The 19,554-nt window shown below is 45.1% G+C and overlaps 2 protein-coding genes across 2 annotated transcripts; one reads left to right on the top strand and one right to left on the bottom strand.

Annotated features, from left to right (window-relative positions):
* The first annotated feature begins 3,013 nt into the window (after nt 1-3,013).
* LOC111863814 (peritrophin-44-like) lies at nt 3,014-6,204 on the top strand. Its single transcript, XM_023850530.2, has 2 exons — nt 3,014-3,112; nt 5,350-6,204. The coding sequence occupies exons 1-2, from the start codon at nt 3,047-3,049 to the stop codon at nt 6,088-6,090; spliced, it is 807 nt and encodes a 268-aa protein (XP_023706298.1). The 5' UTR covers nt 3,014-3,046; the 3' UTR covers nt 6,091-6,204.
* A 3,639-nt stretch (nt 6,205-9,843) lies between these two features.
* On the bottom strand, nt 9,844-17,429 carry LOC111863921 (serine/threonine-protein phosphatase 6 regulatory ankyrin repeat subunit C). The gene is made up of 2 exons (XM_023850749.2): nt 17,397-17,429; nt 9,844-15,038 (listed from the first exon to the last, which is right to left on the bottom strand). Exon 2 carries the CDS (start codon nt 15,034-15,036, stop codon nt 10,741-10,743), a length of 4,296 nt encoding a protein of 1,431 aa, XP_023706517.1. The 5' UTR covers nt 15,037-15,038; nt 17,397-17,429; the 3' UTR covers nt 9,844-10,740.
* Nucleotides 17,430-19,554: the final 2,125 nt, after the last annotated feature.

Below are 19,554 nucleotides of genomic sequence, written 5' to 3'. Positions count from 1 at the left end.
TAAGTAAGTAAGTAAGCAAGCAAGCATGCATATATGCTGTATTACTGCTGTGATGGAAGTGATGCGCAATGCAATGCGCAGAGCGATGGGGTCCCGTGCCCTGTCGGTCCCTGTTATGGCAATGGTTCTCCAGCAATCTGCCTAGCCTTATATCCTCTCCAGCGAGCCGCGCTGCCCTTGGACTGTTTTCGTTTGAGACTCCGTCGTGTTCCTGTTTGTTATTTGTTCGTTACTTGTAAATTTGAAGTGGGATTTCCGGATTCAGCGTCACGAGGCCAACGGCACTAATGTTGCTCAATTTATATTGTAGGCGGTATAAATTTCGTAAGGTGTTTGTGTTAAAAGTGAAGAAATCTCGGGAACAGTTGCAGATTATATTATTATTTACTGAACCACATAAGGCAAGGTGTAAAACATGTTATTTATGATTAGGCATTGATAGAAATTTGTATTCAAGTAGGCCTAGATACAGTGACGTTCTGAGATATTAGTGTGCCCTGAGTTTCGGGACCCCTTTCTTTATTTTATTTAAAAAAGGAAACCCCTTACAGTGTGACACTTATATAAAATTTGTTTTATCAATTAATAAAAAATACAGAAAATGATTATAATTGTACAGTCTAGAAAGAAGGAACTTAATATCATAGAGATTGAAAGTTTTTCAAATATATTTTTGAAGTATTAGGAAATTATGTTGGAACATTAAACTACGTTGCATTGGCGCTTGCGCCGTGAGGTACCTAAATGAGAGAGATTTGTACGGATGCCCATTTGACTAATTAATTAAACCTTCCCTTCCTCGATGTTTCAAACGATTACTTTCAACTTTGATGGCTTTCAATTTCACAAGTTAGCGAACTAGACAAGGTACTTGAATGTTTTGGGGTTCTGCACAGAAGAACATCGGAAAATGTTTACTCCCCAATGCAGACCACAAGATTGGAAATGTGTTTCTTTACAGTNTTTCTCCTCTTGAAATTTAAAATGTCTCTCCAGCGATTTATTCGTCGTCACTTTGTCACAGTTTGGTCGGCATGACCTGCGCAAAATGCGTTTGTTTGTCACTCCTTCAAGAATTCCTGTCGGCATGGTATGACGATATCCGTGAATGGTTTGTTCCACGACTTCTTTCCAAATATCGAAGTTTATAAGTGACTACTGGAAACGTTAAATATGACGTCCATAGCGGGAGAAGTACAGGCTAGTTTACGGCATTACTTAAGCGTTTGCCTAGGGACTTTAAAGTCAATACTGTTGTCAATAATGTTGCTTGGTGTTCTTTTGTCTGCGGTTTGAACATCATTCCCCAGTAGCTGATTCTAACTTCATTTTCGGTGGTTCCCCCCACTGCTCCTCTGTGTGTCTTGCATGTCTTCCCATCAGCAGATGCCCAAGGAAATTTATGGATGTTACGATGTGGGAACATTGTTCTTTTGAGAGTTTTTGATGTGGCAAAGTTTACTACTCTAACTCCATTATCATAACTAATTTAATGGAAAATCTCATTCCCAGTTGTTGGTTTGAAAATGTCTTCCTTTCCTACTTTGGCATTGAAATCTTCTAACAAAATTTTCATAGGGTACTTCGGGAATTTATCAAATACCGTTATACTTCCTCATAGAACCTGTCCTTCATGTCATCAGTTTTATCTTATGTTGGGGAATGAACATTCATAACGATGATATCACACCAGTGACCTTTAAGTGTTATATATGATATTAGAATAATTATTGTACATGATAGCAAATTAGCTCATAGAATGTAAATTCAGATTGCTAATAAATGATAAATAAAAAAAAACATGATATCCTATCACTAACGAACTCTACCCTCTTACCTGCTGTTGTGTTTCTTATGTACGAAGAAACCTGTACCTGATTCGTGTTTCTCATTCCCATTTCCATAGAGAAATGTATATTCGCCTGCTGGTTCAATGCCACCTCCGTCCCATCTGACCTCCTGTACTTCCGCTAAATATAACTTATTCTTTGAGATATCTTCCGCCACTGCCCTGACCGGAAGTGCCCTTTACAAACTTCTCTAATCTTCCAAGTTCCGAATCCCATGTCCATTTTTGTAGCTTATTTCGTTTATCCAGATGATCCGTCGAGATCCGAGGTTTTATATACATTTTCGTAACGCGGTTATTTTTTAATGTGAGGAGTTGTTAGCCCCACTCCCAACCACCAAGCTGTAAGATCACCCCTTGTCGGCTGTCCTCGGCTTTTTATTCCATATATTCGCAATTTCCCTCTATATGTGGAAGACGTCTTCCCCATTCGCAACCTGAGGACGCACCATGCCGTGGTGACAAGGGACAGATCGAAAATGGTCCGTATGCAAGACATACAAATTAATAAACATATCGAATAATTGCGTTATTTAAATTTGAACAAGTTCTGAGTCTAATGAAAATCGATTTATTTTTCAAAATTTATTTTTCTTTTCTTCCTCTTCGCTCCAACTTTGGAGCACAGGGCTGATTTCTCAGTTTCATTGATCGTTTTTACAGATGGTACGACTCCTTTGACGGGTGATCACCTCGTCGCAAGGCCTCTGCCTCAGCACAGGTCAACACAAACACAGAAGAGACACATACACATGACAAACATCAATGCCTTGTGTGGGATTCGATCTCACGATCCCGGCTTCCTAGCGAGCGAAGACAGTACATGCCTTAGATCGCTCGGCTACCTTGACCGGCTTTTCACAATACAGTACACAAAAAAGAAAATAATGAAGCGAGGATCGTGACGATTTGAATGGAAATTCAGTATGAAAATGTATTCCACGATGTAAAACATGTCTCCAAGTTAGGGATTTTTATGACAGTATTAATTAATGAAATTATTTCCTGATGTTACCATAGCAACATGGTTGAGTGGTGTTGTAATGGTATATTTGAACTACTCGGAGGGAAGCAGTAAATGATCCTTCAGATTTATAAGAAACCCAACAGATAAGAGACTGGGTTGCGACGGGATTTCAACCTGCACTCTGATCAGTATATAAGGCTGGACGGAATGCTGGAAGTTCAGTAGCAGCAATGGAGGCACACAAGGAACGAGGCTTCATCTCCTTGGTGGTGTCACTGCTCATCGCTTCTGTGGCGGTAACACAATGTTTAACTCTTTAATATTATCAGATAGGAGAGGTCGGCCTGACCCAGCCACTCTTCATACCAGTGGCAGTCCAATAAGTCAGTCAGTCAGTCAGTCAGTCAGTCAGTCAGTCAGTCTCTTCCACTGATGCAGCCACTCTTCATATCAGTGGCAGTCCAGTCAGGCAGCCTGTTACATTGTATCAGTTTTCTGACGGGTTTCCTGGAGAAACTGGTTCATTTCAGCACACCGATTTGTTTGACAGGAAGAGACTGTTTCACGTAGTCTGACTGAAATGTTAGTTACAGATACGATGAATGTTAGTCATATATATTTGTGTGCAAATGGGCAGAATGCGCAGCGTGTAGCAAGTAGGACATGTTTTTACTTGATTAGCAGCGGTCATGAACAATGTTCTTGTGCTGTTTAAAATATCTCTACGCTTTGAGTAAGGGTATGCTGTAAGTTGTTCGTTGAGGCACTGTGGTACACGCCAGAAGTTCACGGGTTCGACTCCCGGTGAGGTGTTTTGATTTTTCAATTGACCTAATCCTTCCAGCCGCACTATGGCCAAGGGGTCTACTCAGCCTCTAACAGAAATGAGTACCAGAACTCTTCCTCGGGGATAAAGGTCAGACGACTCGTGAGGTTGACAACCTCACAGCCAACCGTGAGCCGATTGTCTCGAAGATGTGGGAGCCTCAGAGTCTCACAACGCTATGGGCCTCCACGGCCTTTTGCACGGATAGCTTTACCCTTTGAGTTGGCGACGTTCCTGAACAAACGAACTGTGTGTTCAAGGAGATCTCCAGTGCCGTGTGTATGTTTCCCCGTTATATTTTGAAGACATAAATATCGCAACTTGCTGATGATTACATAAGATGTAAATCATTACGTCATGTTGACACAGCGTCTGATTTCATTTTATATAGCGTACGGCAGCTTGGTTTAACGTTAATATTCTGAACCTATATTGAAGGGGTGCTGGGTTCTTGTCTCTGTTGAAACGCAGTCTACTTTGAGTGTTTCTTTAGTGTTTTCCAGTGTTCTTTCATGAAAACGTTGGAGTAGTATCTAGAATTGGCCACGACGCCTTTGTTTCTACTCCTTTCCAATTAATCACTTCTCAGTTATCCCGTCTCTCGACACTACACTTCTCTAGGTGCTGACTAACTCCGTAGCCTCTGGTCCGCAAGCGAACTATACCGACCGAGCGCCCGCCGATTATCGATACGAAATTAGTTTCAACTTTAACCGATAGAGGGTGTCTCGTGTTGAGCGCAACGGATCCTCAAGGCTGTTAATCTCCGTTTTCTAGACCGGAACCGCTGTTTCCTTCAAATATCTTCTCAGTCCGTCTCACGAGCCTGAGTGGACCCCGTTCCAGACCCACTACTTCTCAGAAAATCTGGTAACGATGGGAATCGCACTCGGGACCTCCGGATCTGTAACTAGGAACTCTGACCACTAGATCACAGAAGGGGTCGTTAGGTGCTGCCAGCGTAGCAAAATATACTACAGAAATAGAAGAGTACTTATGAAATGTAACACTTTTGTGTCAGTAAAATCGAGATGTTCACGCGATAAAAAAAAAGTTAAGTAAAGCTATCCCTGTACCGTGTCATGAAGGCCCATAGGGTTGTGAGATGTTGAGGGTCCCACATTAGCTGGACAATCGGCTCAACGATGGCGGTATGGTATGGTATCTGAAGAAATTTGTCTAATAAGTCGTTCATTTTCTGGATGCAAAATTTTCTACGGCATTTCCTCCATGAACAATATTGTGCAATGATAACGTATATGAACAGTGTCACTTCATCACTATACTAATTTTTCTGAGCAGTATATTTCGCAAAGTAGCTTACTTTCGCAGATGTCGAGTTTCCTTTTTGCCCAGCTCGTTCTGTTATTGGTTTCTTCGCTTATCCGTGAACCCTGAAGATGATATCAATATGTTACTCCGAAACGTCTGTAACCGCCTTCTAGAATACACCATGTCACAGCCCCGAGGATCCCAGTATGAATATTCGCATCCATGAAAATTTCAAAGCTTATATGAATCATTTATCTTTAATCTATATGTAAATGTTTATTTGGAAGACGTTTCGGCAGATACTTCCTTAAAAGAATAAAACGAAGGAAGATGTTTTGATTGTTGCGAGGCGTTTATAAATGCACACCCTCTCTTCCTGTTTGTAGTGAGACGTGCATTGCATATTGTAAGGATTTATAGTTATTGTGGATTCAGGTGCATGCTGAGGTCGCAGAAGATTCCCCCAATCCTCTGGTGCCCTTGGTTTCTGCTCTCGCCGCTTCTGCCGGAACTGATGTGCATTGCTCTGGAACTAGGCCCGTCTGCTACAATTGCAGCACAGCACCGATTTGCTTATCTCTCCCCGACGGAACAAACCTTTCATTAGGGTCCTACAGCTGCGCCGCACAAAATCCAGACCAGCCTTACTGTAACAGTGGTGTATGTAGCGCGACGAAGAGCCGAGAATGCTCGCAGGAATTCCAGTGCACCGGAGAGGGGTACTTTCCCGATCCTGACGACTGCAGGACGTTCCACTCCTGTAACGCCTACCTGAACGTCACTACCTACACTTGTCCCGCCAGCTATGTGTACCTGCACGCGAACCACACCTGTGTTCGCAAGAAGGTCTCGGCCGACTGTGCGACCATCAAGTGTTCATACGCGCGTCCAATCGAGTATGTCGTCTATCCCAAGGATCCTTCCATCTATGGCATCTGTGTACGCGACCAGCCAACGGCAGTTGTCAAATGCAGTGACGGACAAGAGTTCGATACCAAAACATCGAAGTGTAAGACAGCGTGTAAGGAAGAAGGCGTATTTGCAGCCGACGGTTGTAGGAAATTCTACGAGTGTGTTCGCGTCGGTTTAAATAAGTATAATATTGTGGAAGGGGAATGCCCTGTGGGCACGTATTTTGATGCCAATTTAAAGGGCTGTACAGCTGGAAGTTGTTGACGGCTAGGGGAAGGATCCCCACTTAGCAATAGTAGTTCATAATTCTGTAGACGCACTAGCATAATTTCTGTTGTTCGCCACACAATTTGCAATAAACAATTTTGAGGTACGTTCTCTTACTTTGATCATTTAGAGCTGCAAATTCTCCTCTGTATTGTCTTAGAATGTCATGATCTGTATACAGTAATGAGTACAGTTTTGTTTCAGAACGTCCCTATATTTTCTTTTGCTTAAATAGGACGTTACTTTCAATTTATCACCTTTTTTCTTCCTTACGAAATATATGTTGACGTGATTCAGTTGTCAATTCGCAGTGGTTCTGTGTGTGACGTTTCAGGAGACATCTCCCTATCCGCCTTGTTGTTTTATATGTTTACCTAGTATTGACAAGTATTTTTCACGTTACCAAAATACAGATTGTTTCTGCTGATTTCTTCACTTTTGTTCACTCCATGAAAATCTACTGCCGGTTCCAGTTTTGCAGTAATTAAGGGTGCAGGTGCAGACGTTGCACCTTCACATTTACGGCCTGATATTTCTACCGAGGTTCCCTCAAATCGGCCAAAGTTTAAAGAGCATTGACATAGAACAGACAGGACGAGCGTGAAACCTTTGCAGAGCCATGCCACATTTTGTGGACCGGTAGGCAATAGACGCAATGAAACTCCTTCCCTCTCTGTTATACCTTCCTTTTCTTATCCTTTTTCAGTTTACATTTTTCTCTTTTCCCGTGTCTCCACCTTAGTCGTTCTCCTCTTCTCCTCCTTCCTTATCCTCTGTTTTTTTTCCAGTTTTATTTTCCTCTTTTCACTACCTTCTGAATCTGACTTCCTTCACCTTTCCTTTTCCATTATTGGTCTTATCTTTTTTCTCTACCCTCACCTTCTCCACCTTCAGCGTCCACGCCGTCTCCTTTTGCCCATTCCTCTCTGTTTCCCTTCATTCCCTTATTCCCAGCTCCATTCTCAGAGCCAGGCAGTCTTGCGCTTACGGGCCGAGAGGGAGCCCTGTTGCGATATGTACCTCTGGTTGCGTTCCTGGAACTATATCCCACTGTATGCATTTGCCTCAACTCAATAAAGACATATTAGTGTTTTGCATGTTGTCTGTTGGGCGTTCAAAGAACACAAGGAGCAGGAGTAGCTCAGTCAGTTTAGTGACTAGGCTACAGACTGTATGACTGGGGAATCGGTTTTCGAATCCTTGCAAGAACAGGAATTTTTCACTTTTCTGTAACAACTGCACCTGCCCTTGAGCTGTCAGTCTCCTATCCATTACGCACTGGGACGTCTTTCCACGTGAGCAAATCATCAGATGCGTGAAGCTGATCACTCACCTCCATCTACTGCAGAAGTTAAGAATGCATGGAGCAATACATCAGCTACCCATACGTCTTCATGGCGGGATGCGAAATGGAGCAGAGGACAGCTTTGTCTTCACCCTGTCGATATGTGGTCCCGGAATGAATCATGCGCTCTGTTGCACGGCAGGTTCACGTCTGTCTTTCCTTTCTCCCGCACAAGCAAAATTTGCAGCTGTTTGCAGCTGACAGAAATTCACGTTGAATATTTAAAAATAGTTGTGAATAAAGAGAAGTGAAGCGGCTGGTGAAGTCTTGCGTTATAACATCTATTCACGAGACAGGTTAACCAGACATCTGGCTCTGTATTTATGTCATCTTTCTCTGTGCATTACTTACTTACTTATTCATGTAGCTGAGCCCTTCGTGAGGAACCGTCAGTTCTGCAGCTACTCAAGAATTTGCCCGTAGATTTATTTCCTTGTTCACAAGAGCCTTCTTCTGGTCCCTATCCTGAGCCAGATCAATTCCATCTATACCATACCATTCTGCCTCTCTAAGATACATTTTAATATTCTCCACCCATTCACGTCTTGGTCTTCCCAGTGTTTTCTTTCCTTCTGGCTTTCCCACTAATATCCTACATGCATTTCTCGGCTCTGTATTTATGTCGTCTTTCTCGCTGCGTTAAATATCAAAAATATTTCGAAAACGAAATGTAATTTTGAACGAGACATATGCCTGTAATGTGGATTCAGGTTATCGTAATCGGTATAGGGACTGACTACTGGCTGAAGGACCGAGGGGTCGGAGTTCGAATCCCCCTATTTCATTATTTGCTGATGTTGTATAAACTGATCAATTGAAAGGAACTGAAAATTTTATTTACCTGGCTGAAGGTTGTCACTTCTCTTCTCTTTCTATCAGACCTTTTCCTTTTCAAGCATGAAGCAGATTTAAACAAAGTCCGACAATTACTGGGAAGCACTAATCACCTACTTTCCTCTGATGTGTCACGGACAGAATAAGAAAGGACGCGTCTAAAAATTGTTCTATTGTTGGGTTTGTGTTCGTTGCCGCCGTAACGTTCTTACTGAACCGTTGGCTAGTAATGATATGGCGACATACATATGGACAGACAGGCAGATTGAAGGGTTTTAATTATGCCGCTGAGATCTTTTCAGTTGCCGTGATATACATACCAAGTTTCATAAAGATTGGTTCAGGCATTCTAATGTTGATAGGGGGGACGCACAGACACACAGACAGCATGGTGACGTGGTATGTTACGGAGAAGACAGTTCTGAAACTTGATCAGGACACCGAATGGACTGAAATTTTACTCCAGACCTCAAGGATGGTGACAAGTTGGAATTTTAAGAGCCATGCACGGAGCAGTTTGACACAAGCGGTACCGCTTCTGACATTAACTCTGATGGTGTCTTCGAGACTCGGTCAGGACACCTAGTCTTTCGAAAAGGATATCTTGGTTCTCTTCAGTCGCACCGCGTGAATACATGAACAGTACCTAAATTTAGACCACAATAGCTTTTTCAACATTACTTCTCTCTACAAATATTTTGCTTTTGGACATTTTCCATCGTCTTGTATATTTTTTAAAAATATAAAATGTTTCTTTTTCAAAACACGTTTCGGAGACTAGATTCTGTCCTCTGGCCCCTAGGGGCTAGCTCTTTCTATTGGACTCAACTGAGTAAGTTTTACCTGAGGACGGGGACAGAGTTCAGTCTCCGAAACATTGTGCTTTTAAAAAGAAACATGACTGTTTTTAGAAAACAGACGAGACGATGGATAATGTCACAAACTTCTGGATCTTAATTACTTCTACCTCATTATTCATCAGTGATCATACCTTTCAATGTTCATGACAGTGCCGTAAAACAAACAAAGGGAAGAAGCGTTACCGACTGAGCCAACTTGCTGCGTGTCGTACAGCCATGAACATGGACACCCTCATGTGATGCCTTAGTGAGTCAACTGTGCCACTTCAGTCGAGTCGTACTTTATTCAGTAATCCGTCATTCGAAAAACTGTTTCAGGGACGGTTAAATTACTGATTGATTTAACGACAGTCATGTTAAAATGTAGTGAGATGTCCATTACCACGCGCAAGGCGCAGGTAGTGTAAATATAGAAGTGCAGTTGTCCTTAATTAAGCACCAAGCCATTTAGACATGTGGAAGTGGAGGTAAGTAAAAAAAGTAAAGCTTTCCCTGTAACAGGCCGTGAAGGCCCATAGGGTTGCGAGACGTTGAGGGTCCCACATTATCTAGACAATCGGCTCAAAGATGGTGGTAAGGTTGTCAGCCTTACGCACCGGCCGCGCTTTACTCCCCAGGAAAACTATTTAATTCCTTTTACTCATTTCTGTTAAAGGCTGAGTGGACCCCAGGGCCATAGTGCGGCCGGAAATATTAGGTCAATTGAAAAAAATCAAATGACCTCATCGGTATTTGAATCCGCGACCTTCTGACTTGTAGCATAGTGCCTTTACCCCGTACCCCCGGCAGTGGGGGTGTAGTTCCATATATTCTTAACCTCGGATCTAGATGGAGATAAGTTGTCAGCTTCACTGCTCGGTCCCTTAGCCTCCAGGGAGAGCCCCTGGTGTCCACTGGATGGTAGGCTGAGCAGAACCGGTTTGGGCGCAGTAGAAATGAGAAGAATCTCTTGCCTTTGCCACGATTCGAACCCAGATAACTCGGCATTATATGGACTGAGCTATCCGGGGTTCGTTTCAGTGCCTTGTCATTCGTGTATATTCTATCAAATATTTGTATGAAGCATAAAACTGTTTTTTTTTCTAAAGTACTTGGCAGATTTAGATTGTAATTACAATTTTTAGGTGCGGGTTATGTAAGCTGATGATACTGACAATTACCGTCTCCGATTACCTGATCTTGTGACGTAATTTTGTTCATAAAAGCGTGTTTAACTCAACCTTTGAAAGAGATATTTCGGTAATCACAGTTGCTTGCGTAGACTTTTATTCACTTTGAGTTACGTGGTGCATCCGGGATAGTGCAGTCATTATAGCGACTGGCCGAGGGGTCAGAGTTTAAGATCCGGTAGGGGCAAGATTTTTCTCATCCCCGCGTCCTCCAGACCGATTGTGGAGCCCACCCAGCCTCACATCCGATGGGTGCCGCGAGATCCTTCCCAGGGGTTTAAACGGCCGGAACGTGAAGCTAATCAGTCACCTCCAAATAGTGCCGAGGTCAAGAATACGTGGATCTATACATAACCCTCCATACGTCTTCATGGCGTGGTGCTTGATTAGTTAAGCACAGGGACAACATTACCTTGGATTACATGGTCACACACTGCCGTTAAATGCAGTAGAAAAGCCTCCTGATGGCTTTGGACACACCCTGTCTTTTCTTGGAGAACTTTCCGCCAAAGTCAGATATCACTTCAATGCATTTTATGTTCTCGTTTCTCTTCGCGACGTCGAGCGGCGTGGACCCGCTGTAGTCCCTGAGGTTGGGCGGCGCCTCGTTCTCGAGCAGAATGCTGACGCAGTCCGCGTGTCCACTGTCCGCAGCCCAGTGCAACGCCGTGTAGCCCTTCTTGTTCCTTGCATGGACGTCGCATTGATTCTCAAGCAGTAACTCGATGCAACTGAAGTGTCCAAACATAGCAGCGAAGTGGAGAGCTGTGTCACCATAAACAGTCTTTTTGTTAGGATCTGCCCCGTGCTCAAGCAAGGTTCTCACACACTCTAGGTGACCCCTTCTGGCGCATACATGCAGAGCCGTCTCTCCACGCGTGTTCGCTGCGTGGACATCGCTTCCCTTTTCTATCAATAGTTCGGCGCACAGAGCGTTGCCGCAGGACGCAGCACCGTGTAATGGAGTGTCCCCTCTCAGAGTCTTCTTCATGATATCAGAACCGCCATCAAGCAGGATTTTCACGCAAGACAGATGTCCCTCAGAAGCGGCTACAAATAAAGGAGTTGCCGAGTTTCTGTTTGTGGCATGTATGTTAGCACCGTGACTAAGCAGGCTCTTCACAACAGTGATGTCACCGTTCATGGCAGCTACGTGCAAAGCAGTGTCTCCATCTGCATCCCGGTTGTTGACGCCAATCCCTCTGTCAAGCACAGTGTTAATAGTCTCTTTATCTCCGCCGTCAACAGCTAGGTGGAGTGTCGTTGCTCGTTGCCTAGTGGTGGCCTTTAGATTTGCACCATGTTCAAGTAGCAATGTAATGCATTTCGAATGGCCGTACACAGAGGCTGCGTGAAGGGCAGTATTTCCTTCATCTGAGCTCAAATTAATATCAGCGCCTTTATCAATGAGTTCTTTAATGCATTCCGCATTCCCGTTCTCGGATGCTACGACCATTGCTGTCCTTCCAGCCTTGTCTTGCGCGTTTGGCTCTGCACCTTTATCCAGTAACACTTTCAGGCAGTCAGCATGGCCCCCTTGTGCTGCCAGGTGCAGCGCCGTAGATCCGTCAAACCTCATATCATTTACATCAGCGCCGTGTTGTATCAGGGTTTTCATGCACTCCGCCATCCCAAATGCTGCCGCACTTTGCAGCACTGTGCTCCCGTCGTTTGTTTTCTTTGTTATGTCAGCTCCTTTCTCGAGGAGAGCTTTAGCGCAATTGACGTTACCTGTGACGGCAGCAAAGAAGAGGGCCGTTGCTCCGATATCGTTCGTAATTTCCGTGTCTGCCCCGTAGTCTATCAGCAACGTGATGCATTGCACGTGACCATTCTCTGCTGCAATGTGCAGCGCCGTGGTCCCGTGTTCTGTCTTCACACTATTGTGAGCTCCCTTTTCGAGAAGAAATTTCAAACAGTCTGCATGTCCACATTCTGCCGACAGGTACAATGGAGTGCATCCATTGCAATTCTTCGCTTCTATATCCGCCCTGTTTTCCAGAAGGATTTTCAGAATCTCCAGTTTGCCCTCCTTTGCTGCAGTGTGGATAGCCATGTCTCCGTTCGGCAGGGTGCAGTGTATGTCGGCCCCATTTTCTAATAAAGTTGTAACTATATTTGATAATCCAAAAGCCGTTGCCGTGTGCAGTGCTGTCGCGCCTCCATTGTTCTTCTCATTCACATCCGAGCCTGCTGCTAGCAATCTAACAACACATTCGAGGTAGCCTTCGCGTACTGCGAAGTAAAAAGGTGTGGCCCCATGCCCATTCATGGCCTGTATATCTGCTCCGTATTCAATCAAAATGTTCAGAGATTCGATATCTCCATTGGCAGCTGAAATATGCAAAGCGGTATCTCCGTCTTCGTCACTCTGGTTAACGTCGGCACCCCTCTGCAGTAACAACTTTGTGGAGTCTATGTGCCCCCCTATTACAGACACCTGTAGCGCAGTGGTTCCGTACTCTGCCGTAACACTTAAATCGGCCCCACTATCCAGAAGCAGCTTAATGCAGTTCTCGTGACCTCTCGATGCGGCCGCATGCAGAGCCGTGCCACGACCGCAGACATTCACGTCAATTCCTTTATCGAGGAACAATTTTAAACATTCTAATTGTCCTTCTAGAGCCGCCATATGAAATGCAGTTGCTCCCTGTTCACTGACAGCATCGGAGCTTGCTCCATGTTCGAGGAGAAACGCGATGCAGCGGGTGTGACCTCGTGATGCTGCAGCATGCAGTGCCGTGCCTTGACCCCCGCAGTCCAAGTTCACATCAGCACCCATCTCAGTTAGCAATCGTAGACACTCCAAGTGACCTTGAAATGCGGCGAGGTGAACTGCCGTGGCGCCCTGTTTGTTTCTTGCTGAGGGATCAGCCCCTTTCTTTAGGAGGTATAACAGGCAGTTGGCATGCCCTCTGGATGATGCTAAGTGAAGCATACTGCTCCCGTCGTCGACGGTGGCATTGCAGTCTGCGCCCCTCTGAATCAAAAGTTTGGCACATTCCAAGTGACCGTGCACGATAGCCCTGTGCAGAGGAGTGGCTTTCGAATCGTTCCTAACGTCAGGATTTGCCCCGTGCTCCAGCAGAAGGGCGACGAAATCGGCACAACCGTTAGCTGCAGCAACGTGTAGCGGGGTGTTCCCTTCGCAGTCCTGGATATTCACGTCCACACAATCTGTCCCTGCCAGCAACTTAGCACAGTCAAGATTATTATCGGAGACCGCTAAGTGAAGAGGAGTTGATCCTTGATTGTTTCTCATGTTGGGATCGGCACCGTTGCTTAGTAACGTGGCGACACAGTTGATGTGACCCGCCGATGCTGCGATGTGAAGAGCAGTGAATCCCTTGTATGTTCGTCTGTTGACTTTCGAACCTCTCTCTAGGAACAGCTTCACGTAGCGATCGAGCCCTTCGAATGCTGCCTGGTCCAGAGGCGTCGCTCCGTGTCTATTTGTCGCATGAATATCTGCGCCATGGTCCAGAAGATAGAGAACAGCGTCCAAGTGATCACTGGACACGGCGGCATGGAGCACAGTGCCTTGCCCATCAAGAATCTCATTGATGTCACAGCCTTTCTCCACCAGAAGTTTGAGAATATTCAAGTGTCCTTCCGTAGCTGCCAGTAGACAAGCTTTCTCAACTTCGAGGTCTTTGTTTGAAACCCCACCGTCGTGGTCTAGAATGAAGGCAGCGCAGTCTGAATGTCCTCCTATCGACGCCATGTGGAGTGCATTGTAGCCCGCCTCAGAAATGATGGTCGGATCTGCTGAATTCTGTAGCAATGACGCCAGGCAATTCAGGTGCCCGCAGATAGCTGCTTTGTGCAAGGGCGTCTCTCCCCTACCTCCTTTGAGGTTTGTGTTCGCTCCCGAATCAATCAAAGCTCTGAGACAGTCACTGTGGCCAGCTTCGGCCGTGAGATGTAGTGCAGTTTCTCTTCCCTTGTTAGTTGCGTTTGGGTCAGCTCCCTTGGCTAGCAACAGCCTGGTGCATTCAAGGTGGCCATTAGCTGCTGCCAAATGGAGGCATGTTGAGCCTTCCACGTTCCTGGCTTCAATACTGGCATCCTTGTCTCGTAAACCTTTCACATACACTCCCTTCCCACCCTTGGCTGTTAAGTGTTTGGTGGTGCTCCCATCATTTTCATCCTTTCGTGTACCTTTACCATTCTGAGTCAGAAGCTTCAGACCCTGAACATTCCCTTGCAGTGCACAGTAATGCAACGCGGTTGACCCACTCTTGTTGACAGCTTGCACATCCGCGCCGTTGTCCAGCAGTAACTGAATAACATCGGAGAATCCCCTAGTTGTTGCCAAATGAAGGGCTGTTTCCCCATTTTCGGTGCGTAGGTTGATGGCAGCGCCTCTTTCAATTAGCAACTTGATACATTCGCTGTGCCCCCTGAGGATGGCAGTGTGAAGAGCAGTCATCCCCTTCTCATTCCTGGAGTCCAGTGTTGCGCCGCTGTCCAGCAACAAGTTGATACAATGAACCCTCCCGTAGTCACAGGCGACGTGAAGTGAAGTGTTGCCCTTGTTGTCCTTGATGTTTGGGTCTGTACCCCGCTCCAGCAGAAGTCGGATGCATTGCGTGTGTCCGTACCCCGCCGCAATGTGCAGCGCGGCCTCACCGAACTGATTGCGGGCGTAGATACTGTCTCCTTCGTCCAACAGTCGTGAGAGCTCTGCTTCGTCCCCGGCTCCTGCAGCCTCGTGCAACAGCGAGTTCCCCATGTCTGGCCGAGGAAATAAAACAGTGTGATTGGTATCTTGATCTCTTTACGGACCTATCTGCTTATGCAGCCATACATCCCATGCATCCACCCGGCCATCCTCCTATACATCCTCCCATCTGTCTATTTTCTTGTCTTGGCACTACAGCCCCAGTGGGCCTAGGCCTACCTCCATGAACTCAGTTCACTTCGGTTTTTCTAGATCTTACACATACGGTAGGACTCCTTGGGCGAGTGATCAGCTAGTCGCAAGGCCTCTACCTGTAGACAAACACAGAGAAACGCACACAAACATCCGTGCCCTGAGTGGGATTCGAACCCAAGATCTCGCCTTCCGAGCGAGCGAAGACAGTGTATGGCTTAGACCGCTAGGCTACCGGGACCGGCCCCATCTGTCTATAGCAACCCCTAATTCTATGGAATCTGAACCTCCTTTGACGTCTGGGTCAATGTAGGCCTATTCCTATTGATACTGACAATACTTAGACCGCCTCTTTGGTCTAGCGGTCAGAGTTCCTGGCTACAAATCCAGAGGTTCCAGGTTAGATTCTCGGCGCTACCAGATTTTCTGAGAAGCATTGGGTCTGGAACGGAGTCCACTTAGCCTCCTAAGGATAATTGATGAGCTACTTCAAGGAAATAGCGGCTCCGGTCTAGAAAATGAGATTAACGGTCGTGGGGATCCGCTGCGCTGACCACGCGACACCCTCTATCCGTAAAAGTTGGCACTAACTTCGCCGACAAGCGGCGGTCGCTCGGTCGGTATAGTTCTTTTGCGGACTACAGGCCGCAGAGTTTAAACTGGCAACCATTTTTTGTGTTATTTAATGACGTTTTCAGCAGCTACAGAGTGTAGCGTCGAGTGGTGGTGACGGAGAAAGAAGGCTGCTAAGTGAATGTTGAATTGGAAATTATTTGGATGGAAGCGGTCGTGGTCTGTCTCTAGGTACTGTCCCATCATTTGTTTGGAGGGATGGGTGAGAACCACGGTATCCTGGCCGAGATCCGATCTAGTACCTCACGAATAAGAGACTAGAGATATACACGATTTTTTTTAATTCGCTTAGTGGAGGGTGGAGCCCAACTGGGCCCACTCGACACGGCGGCCACTGATTGGCCTATTGTAGCCTGCCCCGGGTGATTATGATGATGGAGAATTTGATGGAATGAAGATTGGCAGGGGAAACCGAAGTACTCGGAGAAAACCCGCCCCAGACCCGGGATCGAAACCGGTCCGCCGCGATGTAAAGCCAGCGACTAACCGCTTGAGCTATGGCGCGTCCTGTGTACTCGTATAGTCTGGGAGCAATGAGTTAAGCGATTAATGTCTTATCTTTGTATATATCTGAACCCACTTTATTAAACTTTCAAGACCAGTTGTGTTCCACAGTGCCTTGCAAGTGTTTCGTCCTTGAAAGTACCGGATGTTTCACAATCACAAAATATAACGCGCAATGACATTGTTTCTGTGTTGAGAAGTAACGGTTACTGGCTATGGTTGTAATAACGAAAATCAGGCCTATATAAAGAGGTGCAAGCACGGCCATTTGGCCCTGGACCCTGATCTGGTGGATCCCCAAAATACTCTTATTTAATTACAAAACGATAACAAGTAAGCAAGAATGAGGGAAGTGAATTTAACTGAATTATTGATTTATTATTCTTGGGTTTTCATCGATATTAATTTGCGTTCTAATGTTAGATTTAAGATTTGGATAGTATTACACGAGATTGCCAAATTATATGTAAATAAAGTAGAAAAAGTAAAACGGTGTATTTTTTTATTGGCAATTTAAAATTTCCTTCAATAGATGAAATAAAACGTGATTTTTGAATGTACTTATTAAATATATTCATATACTTATATAGTTTTCAGCATGTGGTGGGGGCCCCAAATTCTTGAATGTCTAGGACTCCACCTCATCTATCTCAGGTCATAGTAATAATAATAATAATAATAATAATAACCGTCCTGTGACCCTATAGATTTGTTGTTGCCACTGATTGGCCTATTGTAGCCTGCCCTGCGTGATTATGATGATGGAGAATTTGGTGGAATGAAGATTGGCAGGGGAAACCGAAGCACTCAGAGAAAACCTGCCCCAGCGCCACTTTGTCCACCACAAATCCCACTTGACATGGTGGACGGTAAACAACTGGAAATAGATTTTAATGCCAACAGCAACAGGATGCTAAGATACAACATTAATAACGAGTAGTTTTGCGTCTAAATTCGAACCCTGAATATTTATATTATGGTGCCCCTGTGTTGTGCGCGAATTTCTGTGGTTGTTCATGGTTACCACAAGGCTCTTCCTATCCCCGTCTGTCAGAAACTGTGGAAACGAGAGACACACTTACCTGCCCATCCACCGAACACGGCAGTCACTACGACAGTCGCTTGAAGATCCACTTACAAGCTCTGCTTCTTGGTATCGGTAGCGATTAGCGTCTTGCTGTTAATTTAAAGAAAATTGTTTATCTTTATAATCACATGACGTCATTATACGCAGAAGATATGCTGCAAGATATAATTAACAGAGACGTGCTTACTTTAAGATTTGCATCTGGAGTGCATGAAATCTTCCGTCTTCTGTTTTATTTGTGGCTTACGTAACAAAACGGGAGCCGCGACAGCTCAGTCGGTATAGCGACTGGCTACGGGCTGCACGACAGAGTTAGAATCCCGGTAGGGTCAAGAATTTGTTCCTCTCCACGTCGTCCAGACCGGCTTTGGGGCCCACCCAGTCTCCTATACAATGGATACTAGGAGATCTTTCCACCGAGGGTAAAGCGGCCGAGGCGTGAAGCTGAACCACTCACCAACTAGTGCCGAGGTGAAGAAAACCTGTATCTATACATACAATCCCCCATACACCTTCATGGCGTAGTTGCTAATTAGTTAAGCACAAGGACACCTTTACCTTTTGCTACGCAGCGGAACTCAGTAATGTGGACCGTAGAGAACTGAATTGTCGGACGATAAGTGAAATGTGAACTGGGGAGGGGGAATGCGTCAGGAAGTGGTTCGTGGTATAATTTGAGGTACTATTTTGGAATTTGGCCTAGAAAACCGAAATTAACGGCCATGGGGATTCGTTGCGCTGACCACTTGACACCCTCTATCCGCTAAAAGATGGTACTAACTTCACCGACAAGCGGCGGTAGCTCAGTCGATATAGTTTGCGGACTAAAAACCACGGATTTTTTTGGGGGGAGAGAATGAGGAAAACCACAGAATAGTCGGAGGCCAGACCGAGATTTGAACTGCACACCTGCAGAATACAAGCCAGTATCGACCCCACTTGAGCCAACTTGCTCAGTTTCTGCTCCCACGGCAGGAGTTTGGTACTGCTTGGTGGTTCCTGAAATCGGTTTGGACATCATGACGAAGAGCAAAATTCTGTCCCTGCCGGGAACTGAATCCCGGACCTGCCTGTAGCTAGTCACTTTCCTGGTGAGGTAACCATTCTTGCCGTTCTCAACTACTACATGAAGCTCAAACTCATCTGTGGCATGTAAGCGCAAACATGCTCCACCACCTTATTCCAAACTTCTGTGTTGTGACACCGTATATCCCAGTAGCTGAATACTAACGTTTCGGAGGAACGTACGGCCGCCATTTTAAGGGCGGATGGAGACGGTAAGAGTATGTCCCTCGAAATGTTAATATCCAGAAGGTGCTGTAACTCAAGGTGCTCTTTGCCGTGAAAACCGCTTCTCTCATACTGGTTCCAGCGCGAATACAGTAAACCCTCGCTAATCCGGTTACAGTTAATCCGGATCGAAATGTGGAAAATGCTGTACACAACTGAGTACACACTTTATAAGACACATGACATTTATGAAGGCAGATGGGTCCCTTGTCTGTTGAGACAAAACTTGACACTTTCTTCAAACCTACATTATTACGTTCAAAAACAAGAACAACTTCCGAGTCTTATACTGATGAATAAATGTATTGTCTTATAATTTTTAATTGAAGACTCTACAGTAATATTGCTTTTATTTATGTTCATCAGCACTACTTATATCAATACATTTTCCATTTATTTCTGGCCTGAGTTTTGTTTTTTATTTTTTAGTGCTACCTTTTTATTCACTAAACTGGATTATGGCTTATTTTGGCTGATTTCCCCCCCCCCCAGTTAATCCGGATTAGCGAGGATTTATTGTACGCCGTCAGTTTTAGCAAAATCTGCGAATTTAAAGACAGTACATGAACGGGACTTGTCACTACAAGGTGCTCGATCGGTAACTTGCGAAGTTTACGATGCAGATACACTGCTATGCATATCAGTTTGGTTGGCATTTTATTAAACAGTTCAATAACATTAGCTCTATATTGTCACATGATACAGTGTGATTACAGAAGGGGTTTAGATTGGTAATTGGGTTTATTTAACTCTTGCAGAACGCTACTACAAGTAAATATAGCGCTATCGCTAATTCACGTGCTAAGTCTTCTCAGTCTGTTTTATCTTCATCGGCTGTCACCTGGTAACGGCTTCCAAAGCCG

The sequence above is a fragment of the Cryptotermes secundus genome, unplaced genomic scaffold (assembly GCF_002891405.2).
Source record: "Cryptotermes secundus unplaced genomic scaffold, Csec_1.0 scaffold1705, whole genome shotgun sequence".
Taxonomy (NCBI): Eukaryota; Metazoa; Arthropoda; class Insecta; order Blattodea; family Kalotermitidae; genus Cryptotermes; species Cryptotermes secundus.
This window is presented reverse-complemented; position numbering and strand designations above follow the sequence as displayed.

Coding starts and splice junctions, on each gene's coding strand:
- LOC111863921 (XM_023850749.2), bottom strand. CDS start 15,036: ATGGGGAACTCGCTGTTGCACGAGGCTGCAGGAGCCGGGGACGAAGCA.
- LOC111863814 (XM_023850530.2), top strand. CDS start 3,047: ATGGAGGCACACAAGGAACGAGGCTTCATCTCCTTGGTGGTGTCACTG. Junction 3,113..5,349: donor TGCTCATCGCTTCTGTGGCG/GTAACACAATGT, acceptor TTGTGGATTCAG/GTGCATGCTGAGGTCGCAGA.